We start from the raw sequence: 12,820 nt of genomic DNA on the forward strand, positions 1-12,820 counted from the left end.
TCAATTTCTCTCATAATTCACTAGAAAGACTGCCAAGACAGAACTAAAGAAAGTCCACTTGGTTTAGAGAGATCTAAACTAGAAATAAAGAAATGTAGTGAAGGGTTTATAAGAGCATATGGAGTGACCGGGAGCCAGTTCAATACAGGGGAGCAGCGTGTAATTTGTAGGATTAAATGATATGCTAGATTACAGAGAAAGCATCAAGCCTTATTCCTCCAATTCCAGCCCATAAAGGAAATATTAGAAAGAATGGAAACTAAATGGGACATCTCAGCAATTTACACTCCCTCCCTCCTTACCGCCCTCCTCATCCTCCTACACCCGAAAATAAACCATTAGACAGTTATGTGCTGGAGCGCCAAGGAAAAGATAACTAAAAGGTGTCGGTGAGAGGCTTGTGCCTTTCCCTTCACCCTGAACATGCAGAATGGGAGCAGGCTCAACTCATTTTTCCAAAGCTACAGTATTCAGTCAGTCACAAGATACCAACTGATAGTGCTGTCGACTGATGAGGACCAATATGGGGGATAGCAGTGGATAAACAAACAGCCAAATGACCCCCCTCCACCCAAACCACCTGTAAGAGTGAAAACATAAGACTGAGAAAGAGGTAGATGCCACCTGCCAGTAGATCACCCACCCATCTATCTCCCACTGAATCAGCAAGCTCAGATCCTTTCCTCCGGTCTCCTCCCACGCCCCCAATCGTCACTCCTGGAAGCAAAATAATGTCAATGAGACAGGTCAGTAAAAATCTCACCATTTTAACAACCCCAACAAACATAGACTTCCCTGGTCATAGGCGATAGAGAGAGAGAGTTTCTAAATCTGATAGGGGCCTTCCAGCAGGTAGCATAAGACTGGATCTGGACTGACTCCATACGGGCTGAGCCCACTTAGCAGTAATGACACAACACATCCCATCTAAACAACGCAACGTAAACAGATCAGATTTAATATACAGCAGACAAGTCTGTCCACTTTAACCTGTGGAAGGAGCCAGCAGCCAGGGAGATTCACTGATAGCTAACATAGCTGCAAACAAAATTGCATGGAATATGTGTAAGAAGTGGTTTTAAACTCCTACGATTGTGAGACTGGAAGGAAGGGGTTTGATGAATACAGGCCACAGACTGGCTACTGTGTCATCGTTTAAGGATACATTTCCTCAAAGTAGTCGATGTGTGGAGGCTGTAGGATGTCGAGAGCCGAGAGCACCTGTGGAGAGGAGAGGAGGTCAGGCACATCCGCAGGGAGGGGATGGAGAGAGGGATCAGAGAGAGAGTAAAGAGAAAGAGAATAGAGAGTAGGAAAGGACAGAGAGGAAGAGATGAGGGTGGGAGGTGACAGGGGGAAGAGAAAAAGAGGAACCAAGAGAGGGGAGGGAGGCTAGCCATCCACTCACGTTATCATGTTTGAAGAAGCACAGCATCTTCAGCTCGCGGAAGACCCTCTTACAGGAGACGAGGTTCTGGAAGACGTTGGGCATCTTTTTGAGGGCGACTCGCTTTCCATCCCGGGGGTCCGTCACTGACCTGGAGTGGAGGGAGAGGATCAGAGAATGAGACAAGACCCTCACAGACAGCACACAGCAAGCTCCTGTCATAGCCCTGTAGTTGATGCCCAGCCACATATTCAGAGTGAGTGGCAATACAGTAAATTATTAAAAACATGAAAAACATAGCATGAAAAAACAAGCAGTCTAAGAAATGATCAATATTAACAGTGCTAAGAGAGAAATAAGTGCAGTTCAGATTAAACACTGCTTTGGATACGCTACTGAAGGTACTATGATCTAAGCAGAGGTGGGATTTGGTTACACTACTAAGGTACTATCATCTTAGCAGTGGTGAAGTAACTGCAAACCCAGAAATACAAATACATCTCACACCAGGAAGGTCACATTCAGTGGTGTTCCTGTATTAAATAACAACATTTATTTACATTTTCCTTAAGGAAATGTCTTCATAACAACCACCTAACCCCAGCCTTAAGAGGAAGATTAGTCCAAAGCATTTTACAATTCCTATTAGCAGAAAACAAAAAGGTTGTGAAATAGAGGTCATTTATTTTCACTGAGACGGTGGTCATTGAGGCACACTGTGTAGTTTGTCAACATGCATCTAATGTAACATGGCCCAGAACATCCGGAACCCTTGACACACACACACAATTAAGTATGTACAGTACCAACAAAAAGTTTGGACACAACTACTCTTTCAAGGGTTTTTCTTTATTTTTACTATTTTCTACATTGTGTAATAATAGTGAAGACATCTAAACTATGAAATAACACACATGGAATCATGTAGTAACCAAAAAAAGTGTTAAACAAATCAAAATATATGTTATATTTGATATTCTTCAAAGTAGCCACCCTTTGCACACTCTTGGCATTCTCTCAACCAGCTTCATGAGGTAGTCACCTGGAATGTTTTTCAATTAACATTTGTGCCTTGTTAAAATGCTTTTGAGCCAATCAGTTGTGCTGTGACAAGGTAGGATTGGTATACAGAAGATAGCCCTATTTGGTAAAAGACCAAGTCCATATTATGGCAAGAATAGCTCAAATAAGCAAAGAGAAACGACAGTCCATCATTACCTTAAGACATGAAGGCAAGTCAATCTGGAAAACGATCAAGCGCTATGTTGAAACTAGCTCTCATGAGGACCACCACAGAAATGGAAGACCCAGAGTTACCTCTGCTGCAGAGGATAAGTTCATTCGAGTTACCAGCCTCAGAAATTGCAGCCCAAATAAATGCTTCAGAGTTCAAGTAACAGAGACATCAACATCAACTGTTCAGAGGAGACCGCATGAATCAAGCCTTCATGGTCAAATTGCTGCAAAGAAACCACTACTAAAGGACACCAATAATAAGAAGAGACTTGCTTGGGCAAAGAAACACGAGCAATGGACATTAGACCTATGGAAATCTGTCCTTTGGTCTGATGAGTCCAAATTTGCGATTTTTTTGTTCCAACCGTTGTGTCTTTGTGACGCAGAGTAGGTGAACGGATGATCTCAACATGTGTGGTTCCCACCATGAAGCATGGAGGAGGTGTAGGGGTACTTTGCTTGTGACACTGTCAGTGATTTATTTAGAATTCAAGGCACACTTAACCAGCATGGCTACCACAGCATTCTGCAGTGATACGCCATCCCATCTGGTTTGCGCTTAGTGGGACTATCATTTGTTTTTCAACAGGACAATGACCCAACACACCTCCAGGCTGTGTAAGGGCCATTTGACCAAGAAGTAGAGTGATAGAGTGCTGCATCAGATGACCTGGCCTCCACGATCACCTGACCTCAACCCAATTGAGATGGTTTGGGATGAGTTAGACCGCAGAGTGAAGGAAAAGCAGCCAACAAGTGCTCAGCATATGTGGGAACTCCTTCAAAACTGTTGGAAAAGCATTCCAGGTGAAGCTGGTTGAGACAATGCCAAGCGTGTGCAAATCTGTCATCAAGGCAAATGGTGGCTATTTTGAAGAATCTAAAATATATTTTGATTTGTTTAACACTTTGTTACTACATGATTCCATATGTGTTATTTCATAGTTTTGATGTCTTCACTATTATTCTACAATGTAGTAAAAATAAAGAAAAGCCCTTCAATGAGTAGGTATGTCTAAACTTTTGACTGGTACTGTATAAATCCACATAATCACTCAAATTATGTTTCAAAGGTAATGGTAATAAAAGTTATTAACAAAGTGTGGAGACAAGAAGAAAGTGTGATCTGATAGAGAGAATATGGTAAATGGTTAACTGGATGAAGTATTTGTTTAATTTATCATGCCTGCATTGATGCCGCAGATGGATCATTAGCAGACAGAGCAGAGAGCCATGTGTGAGTCAGACACGCCAGACCTCCCTTGGAACCCACATCTCACTTAAAGGACACAGACACGCACGTAGTCACAAACACACACTTACGTACACTACAGCACCACGCACAGTAACTAACATTCACCAACATACCCATGAACCCTCTCACTCAGACACACACACTTCCAGGCCGAGAGATGAGAAGCAGTAACCACCTTGAGGATCTCGCAGACCCTCACAGTTTTTAATCAGCAAGCCTTTTAGAGATGAAACGCTTTTCCAAAATAATATTATCCCCCACTTCAAACAGAGCAGAAAAAATAAACCCTAAAACCATAAGAGTTTAATCTAAGAAGAAAAGGCTGGTTCCACATATTATTTCCTTCCAGAATGGCCAGGAGTGAAAAATGTATCCATCAATTGTGGTTTGATTCAAACGTACAGCCAGATACGATGCAGCAAGCCTTCTGATGTGGGTCGACAGGGTACCTGCTGATCTGGGCATCACTGGGAGAGTACACGGAGGCGTGGGGGGGGCTCCTGATGCGATTTTTCGCTTGGACGGCCGTCTACACACCGACTCACAGCGACAAGTTCAGAAGAGAGCATAGGGAACCCCAGTTAGAACTCAGGGCTGAAGCCTGTCTGACCAACCAGATCTTGTCAAAAATACAACATACAGCGGACACTGCTGCTGAAACAGTCTGCATCTCTGGCAGAACATTGATCTATGTGGTTGAGACCTGTGTGCTGTGCCACCTGCTATCCACTGCTCAAATCATGCAAGAATCCAATTCAATACTGGACATGTTAGTGAGCGTAACATGTTTTTATAATTGCCATTTTTAGGACAATACCTATGAATATTTGAAATGTACCATATTGCTTTCGCGGGGGTATTGTGCTGCATGAATTTGCTAATGCAATATCCCTACCTCCGTGGAGTAACCTACACACCTCCGTGGAGTAACCTACACACCTCCGTGGAGTAACCTACACACCTCCGTGGAGTAACCTACACACATCCGTGGAGTAACCTACACACATCCGTGTAGTAACCTACACACATCCGTGTAGTAACCTACACACATCCGTGGAGTAATCTACACACCTCCTCGGTTTCCTGTTTAGAATATATTTGGAGATATAGGTTTTAACACCAGCCTGGGCTCTCTCATGAATCAGCTTTATGGGGAATGTACTAGCTAATGTGCCACAGTTCCTCTTGTCCCATCGCTACATTACGACAACTACAGTAGGGCCATCCCCGACTAAAATAAAATATTGGTTCGACCAATTGACTGGTCGAAATTTTAAAACATGTATTTTTCCATATCCAGACACACCTTATGTATTTCAATAAAATCAACTACATGTAGGCTACTGAGATTGTCTGATGCTTTAAGCACACTGTGAATTAAATAATTAAGACACTCAAATGACTCAAGAGGGAGCCAGAGATCGAGATAGCTTAAACAGAAAGAAAAAAAACTGTTCCCGAACCACCACCTCCTGCTGCTGCTGGCCTTCACAGATTCTGCCATTACACTCCCGAAGTAGCTGGTAATAGGCTACACTAGGGGGTCAGCAACCTTTTCCATTTAGAGTGCCAAATGTATATCTTACCATTTTTACCGATCTGCGTGCCAATTATGATCTTCATCTGGACATGTTTGTGGAACAATTTCATTTATAATATAGTCTTCATATCTCAATCATTGTCATGTGATTATTAAGAATTATATCTAAATTAAAATTCTACAAAATCTAAAAGTAACTTCTATTGCCATTGCCAACTTTGTAAATATAGCCTACATAAAGCCAACAAATAAAAACATTGCAGCTGGTAGTTACAAAATATCCTGATAAAAATAAATCACATTGGCTTTGCATGGCCTGTCTGCAAGGAACTTGAAACATTGTATCAACTATCAACTTGGTCCAGCCCCTAGTTTGCTCTAACAAACTTGCAACATTGTATAAAATACTCTGGACCCTCAGTTTCCCACACCAGTGAGATTCAGACAGACACAGCTGTAGGCTATTTGCGCAAGGTATAAGAAGTAAATCGGGTAGGCCTACTTTATGACCTTTCCACCTGATAAAAGCATGACATTTCTTTCCCTTTTCACGCGAGTGGTTAAGATTTTTCAAATAGGCTACATTGAGGAACTATTGTCACTCTCAATGGATATACAGTACCAGTCAAAAGTTTAAACACACCTGCTCATTCAAGGTTTTTCTTTATTTCTACTCTTTTCTACATTGTGGAACAATAGTGAAGACATCAAAACTATGAAATGACACATGGAATCATGTAGTAACCAAAAATAAGTGTTAAATCTAAATATGTTATATTTGACATTCTTCAAAGTAGCCACCCTTTGCCTTGATAACAGCTTTTCACAATCTTTGCATTCTCTCAACCAGCTTCATGAAGTAGTCACCTGGAATGCATTTCAATTAACAGGTGTGCCTTGTTAGCAGTGAATGTATTTCCTTCTTAATGCTTTTGAGTCAATCAGTTGTGTTGTGACAAAGTAGGGGTGGTATACAGAAGATAGCCCTACTTTGTAAAAGATAATAAGAACAGCTCAAATAAGCAAAGACAAATGACAGTCCATCATTACTTTAAGACATGAACTTCAGTCAATTTCAAGAACTATGAAAGTTTCTTCAAGTGCAGTCGCAAAAACCATCAAGTGCAATGATGAAACTGGCTCTCATGAGGACCTCCACAGGAAAGGAAGACCCAGAGTTACCTCTGCTGCAGAGGATAAATTCATTAGAGTTAACTGCATCTCAGATTAAAGGCCAAAAACATGCTTCAAAGTTCAAGTAACAGACATATCTCAACATCAACTGTTCAGAGGAGACTGTGTGAATCAGGCCTTCGTGGTCAAATCGCTACTAAAATGACACCAATAAGAAAAGACTTGCTTGCGCCAAGAAACACGAGCAATGAACATTAGACCTATGGAAATCTGTCCTTTGGTCTGATAGAGTCCAAATTTGAGATTTTTGGTCCCAACCACCCCATGTCTTTGTGAAACACATAGTAGGTGAACGGATGATCTCCACATGTGTGGTTCCCACTGTGAAGCATAGAGGAGGTGTGATGGTGTTGGGGTGCTTTGCTGGTGTCACTGTTGGTGATCAATGGATATAAAAACAGACTGTTTACTTGCTGTTTGAGGTGAAGACATTTTTTATTTGAGAAGGATTCACAGCTCATTAGTGGTGGTGAGTTAAGCCAATCAGAAATACTATAAGATCCCCAAATGGGCACATTCATACGCCTACATTTGTGCGCAGGCCAGGTAACCTAGATCTACTTCTATGCGTAATCAGCAGCGCGTCCTTACTCAACATTGACAGAGCACTTCAAACAAAACAATGAATGAATTGACAACTCGTAAATGAAATGAACCACAAGTGTAGCCTAGGTTTTGCGCTCTGCAAACAACGTGTCCACTCTGACAATGAGAACTGTAAAAGGCCGTAATAGTAATATATTGAATGCATTCACAGAAATTATGTTAACCAAACAAACATTGTACATGACAAATTATGATCAAACAATCGACCAGTCGACAAAATGGGGTCAGCCTAAAACTAGTGTCATATTTAGAAGATTTAAACAAAGGTATGTTTGAAATGTCAATAATCATGTTATATTTAGCCTCACACGGCAGTCTGGTGAGTTTACTGACAGGAACTAGCCTTCTTTCCACCGCAAGGTTAATGCATCATAATGCATTTTTTAGAAGGTGTATTTTAGATCCAAAAAAGGGGGAGGCGGAAGGTATCTCATCTGTTTATTATTAATAGATGGTGTGTTTCAGGCAGCTAGTGAAGGATCTGCAGTCACAGCAGCAACACTCTGTGGCTTCTAGGCCCTCTGTCTCCCCTATAGAGCAGCACAGACCGCAGCTGCCTGCCTGCCTCTCCCCCAGCCTGCATGCTCATCATGACCAGTGGCACTCTCTCTCTTCACAAACACAGGAATGCTTTTATTATTGTTGCTGTGTGTGTCCTGGCCAGGAGAAAGGGAGGGACAGGTAAAAACCTCTCTGAATAAACCAATGTTAGGCCTCACCTGACCTGTCACTGTCCACAATGCAGTCCACAGCTACACATCACACTCATACGAGCAATGGACATTAGGCACGGGCAGCTCAGAAGAACAGGCACAAGTTACTCCACAAACCACTCAAACATTGGGAGGTTTCATGCTCCTCATTAATCAAAAGCAGACAACAGTGGGACGTCAGCTTTGCCTCTTGCTTACATTCCACCTAGCAGATGCATAGTTTAATCACTATGATGAAAACACCCTCATTTTCCATATACTTGTTACTGGCCATGGGTGGGTGATTGTTGCAGAATACCCACAGGTGGGTATTAGGTCAATGCCCTGACGACCAGGGCTGGATGGTATACCGTATTTTACTATATACCAGTATTGATGCATGGACCGGTTTGGGTTTTTACTTTACCTTCTATAACGGTATTTGAATGTTTGGTTTGTTAAATGTGATATGCCGTGTGTAACGTCCATTTTTATTGTTTACTCCGCTACTTGAGTCATCCCTCTCATCTCCCTCTCTCTCACTCCACACAGACCTAGCCCCACCCCATGTCACTCAAGGAGCGCATTTGTTGTTGCTTGACCACGAGACACTTTCGTTCAGTCTGCATGGTCAATGCAGCACATGCAACACTGTTGATGACAACGATGTTGTTTCCAATTTGATCTTCATATAAATCCACAAGCGTTCTATAATTACAATATTAGTTTGTGTTTCTTACATCTACAAACAGCTAGTTTGTATTTTCTTAGCAAGTTAAGCTAAATCGTATAAGCCACTAATGCTAATCGCTAGTTAGCTAATAAAAGTACTGAGTCAGAGCAATCGTATCTAGCTAATACAGCCTGGTACCAGTGCTGGTGGAGGCCGAAATCAGCATGTTGTTTGTACAGCAGTATCTTCTAAATCAAAGAGGAATAGGCGAAGCATGAATATGTTGGCTATATGAATAAAGATTTAATGTAGCCAAAGATTATATGGTCCCCTAGGAAACACAGAACATCACGGTTCCTAGCCTGCCACAATAACTCGTTCATGGCATTTTCATTCGTTATCATGTCAAACAATGTATTCAAAGTGCCCACTATTATTTATATTCTAACTATAGAATTATAATAAACATTCTATTTCCATGATTCCAAAAGTTCAACCAAGTGTTTTGATCTAAATCGCAATTGCAACATTTGGTTAAAAATATCGTAGCAGTGTGGAAATGATCTCAAATAATTGCAGGAAATGCAGAAATGGATGGAAATGCCGGAAATAATTTTAGGTTGAAGTTGAATTGAACCGTATAAAACAATCAGAATGGAGAAAGACCCATTGAAATAATTTTGAATATATATGTGTTGTCATGCTAGGGTCACGCACTACTCATGAAGCAAATGTTGAACTTTTATTAAATAAAAAACATAAAATACCGTCAAATACCATCATATACCATTTTAAATTTTATTTATTTATTTATTTATACATTTATAACTCCAGCAGCTAATGTAACAATTGTGGGGGTGATGCAACCTTTTATTTTTTATTTAACTAGTAGGCAAGTTAGTCAATAACAAATTCATATTTACAATGATGCCCTAGGAACAGTGGGTTAACTGCCTTGTTCAGGGGCAGAACGACAGATATTTACCTTGTCAGCTCGGGGATTTGGTCAAGCAACCTTTCGGTTACTGGCTCAATGCTCTAACCACTAGGCTACCTGCAGCCCCAAACATGTGACAACAACAAACACTATATAATACCAGCACAGAGAACAGCACAGTACCAGTCGTCCTCTACAGACAGGATCAGTTTGTCCCAACCTTAATTAAAGAGAAGAATAGCAGGTTTAGTCCCACAATAGCCACAATAATCACAAAACAAATGCCTGTTTGTGTAATGTGCTACTCAGATAAAGGCAGTAGTTTAGATCAGAGGTCGACCAATTAACCCCGGCATGGCCGATTAATTAGGGCCGATTTGAAGTTTTCATAACAAATCGGTAATCAGACTTTTTGGATGCCGATTATGGCCGATTTACATTGCAATCGACAAGGAAACTGCGTGGCAGGCTGACCACCTGTTATGCGAGTGCAGCGTCAAAAGGACCTTGTGGCTGCAAGGAGACAAGGTAAGTTGCTAGCTAGCATTAAACTTATCTTATAAAAAACAATCAATCTTCACAATCACTAGTTAACTACACATGGTTGATGATATTACTAGGTTAACTAGCTTGTCCTGCGTTGTATATAATCAATGCGGTACCTGTTAATTTATCATCGAATCACAGCCTACTTCAACTTCGCCAAACGGGTGAGGACAAAAGCGCATTCGCAAAAAAAGCACAATCGTTGCACAAATGTACCTAACCATAAACATTAATGCCTTTCTTAAAATCAATACACAGAAGTATATATTTTTAAACCTGCATATTTAGTTAAAATAAATTAAATGTTAGCAGGCAATATTAACTAGGGAAATTATGTCACTTCTCTTGTGTTCAGTGCAAGCAGAGTCAGAGTATATGCAACAGTTTGGGCCGCCTGGCTCGTTGCGAACTGTGTGAAGAGCATTTCTTCCTAACAAAGACCGTAAATAATTTGCCAGAATTTTACATAATTATGACATAACATTGAAGGTTGTGCAATGTGACATCAATATTTAGACTTAGGGTTGCCACCCGTTCGATAAAATACGTAACGGCTCCGTATTTCACTGAAAGAATAAACGTTTAGTTTTCTAAATGATAGTTTCCGGATTTGACCATATTAATGACCATAGGCTTGTATTTCTGTGTTTATTATATTATATGTAAGTCTATGATTTGATATTTGATAGAGCAGTATGACTGAGCAGTGGTAGGTAGCAGCAGGCTCGTAAGCATTCATTTAAACAGCACTTTACTGTTTTTGCCAGCAGCTCTTAGCAATGCTTGAGGCACAGCGCTGTTAATGACTTCAAGCCTATCAACTCCCGAGATTAGGCTGGCAATACTAAAGCGCCTATAAAAACATCCAATAGTCAAAGGTATATGAAATACAAATGGTATAGAGAGAAATAGTCGACGCGTCATAATTCCTATAATAACTACAACCTAAAACTTCTGAACTGGGAATATTGAAGAACTGGGAATATTGAACCACCAGCTTTCATATGTTCTCATGTTCTGAGCAAGGAACTTAGCTTTGTTACATGGCACATATTGCACTTTTATTTTCTTCTCCAACACTGTTTTACATTATTTAAACTAAATTAAACATGTTTCATTATTTATTTGTGACTAAATAGATTTTATTTATGTATTATATTAACTTAAAATAAAAGTGTTCATTGTTTATTTCAGTATTGTTGTAATTGTTATCATTACAAATATATATATACAGTATATAAAAATCATCCGATTAATCGGTATCGGCGTTGGAAAATCATAATCGGTCGACCTCTAGTTTAGATTACGGACGTATTTAGATTAGATTACTGACGTATTTAGATTAAAGTTTGCGTTCAGTGTTGAGAGTCGTCAAGCAGTGTTTACCCTATATTAATTTAGCGGCGGGCTGCCCCTGCTAAATTGTTACCGCCACTCCAAATTAACAACTTTTTTGAAAATAATTTTCAGGATGGTAAAACGTTTTCAGTGTAAACTTAGACTAAAACCAGATATAAAGTATTTAGAAAAGATAATTCAAAAAATATCAAGGCATTGATTTAGTTTTATTTGAGTCACTCAGATAGCATAAGAACACAGCATAAACTATGGCAAAATTAGTTGCAGGAAAATAGCCTTAAAACTAAAATGTTCTCACCCCCTTTTGCCACTGCTGCTGAGAAAAATCCTAGGGGAAACACTGCCTAGTCAAGCAGAACAAAGCAACTGCTAACTTTGCCTGGAACATTTCAATGCCCACTTATTTAAAACAACCCCTTTTTTGTAAGAATAAGTATGTGCTAGAATATATCCCAAATGGTATGAATCAACACATAAACCAAACAGGGCTAGGGCTTGGAGTCTGGTAGCTGCAGGCCTGGTACTGCGAGGTGGACCACAAAAGGCAGCCCCTTTGAAAGTGAAGCCTGAGAGGACACAGAGGCAGTACTGTGCTGGCACTGGCATCTAGTTAGCCATTTTCCCGGCCTCTTTCATTTCCCTAATTAAGCAACAAAGCCTGGCCTCCTCACCCATGCTCCTCCTTCAACCCAGGGACCAAGGCCCTCATCTCAGGAAACTTCACAACAGTAGACACATACATGCCTGTTGGGCCCAGCCTGCTCCACGTACCGCCTAGCTCCTGGGAGTCTCAGAGAGGGGGTCACCAGGTGTTACCAGGTGTCAGCCGGGATGGACGTGTGAGTTTGGTCGGTTTGAGTCACACTCATAAGTAGGCTTGGGCGGTATACCGTATATACCTTATACCGGTGTATTTGGCAACAGCCACGGGATGGTTTTTCAATACCGTCAATACTGATGAAACTATTTATTTGAAAGTATTTTTTTATCCATTTGAATATTTGTAGATACTTTTTAAATAAATAGCTGCAGTCAACTTGTGCAATACGTTAGGAGGTAAAGCAGATCGCGTTCTTCATTTCACCTGTCACATAATTTTGTATTATGATGCTTACCGGTAGTCCCCAGTCACGTGGTGTTTGTTTATGAGCACACAACAAGTCACTGTTGTGCAGCACACACCAGGTGATCTAGTTACAGTACGGAATTCACAACTAAATGTTTGCCAGCAAGACATCTTATAACTATTAAGTGAACAGTCTACATTTTTCAAAATGCTCTGCAGTTGTGCATTTGGTTTGCTAAATTAGTAGGTAGTTATCTATCTAAGTGGTTAGCTTCTTGCAAAATCAAGCTTCTCTTGGTAACAGCAGAGAATCCCATTCTGGGTTAAGA

At 40.6% G+C, this 12,820-nt stretch overlaps 1 protein-coding gene across 1 annotated transcript in view; it reads right to left on the reverse strand.

Annotated features, from left to right (window-relative positions):
- nlk2 (nemo-like kinase, type 2) overlaps window positions 1-12,820 on the reverse strand; it is an 84,074-nt gene that overhangs the window by 46,024 nt on the left and 25,230 nt on the right. The window contains exons 2-3 of the mRNA XM_071359822.1: window positions 1,409-1,538; window positions 1,166-1,221 (exon numbers count right to left, since the gene is read on the reverse strand). Of these exons, the coding sequence (XP_071215923.1) occupies window positions 1,166-1,221; window positions 1,409-1,538 (186 nt within the window). The remainder of the gene's footprint in view (window positions 1-1,165; window positions 1,222-1,408; window positions 1,539-12,820) is intronic.

Source organism: Salvelinus alpinus, chromosome 22 (assembly GCF_045679555.1).
Source record: "Salvelinus alpinus chromosome 22, SLU_Salpinus.1, whole genome shotgun sequence".
NCBI lineage: Eukaryota > Metazoa > Chordata > Actinopteri > Salmoniformes > Salmonidae > Salvelinus > Salvelinus alpinus.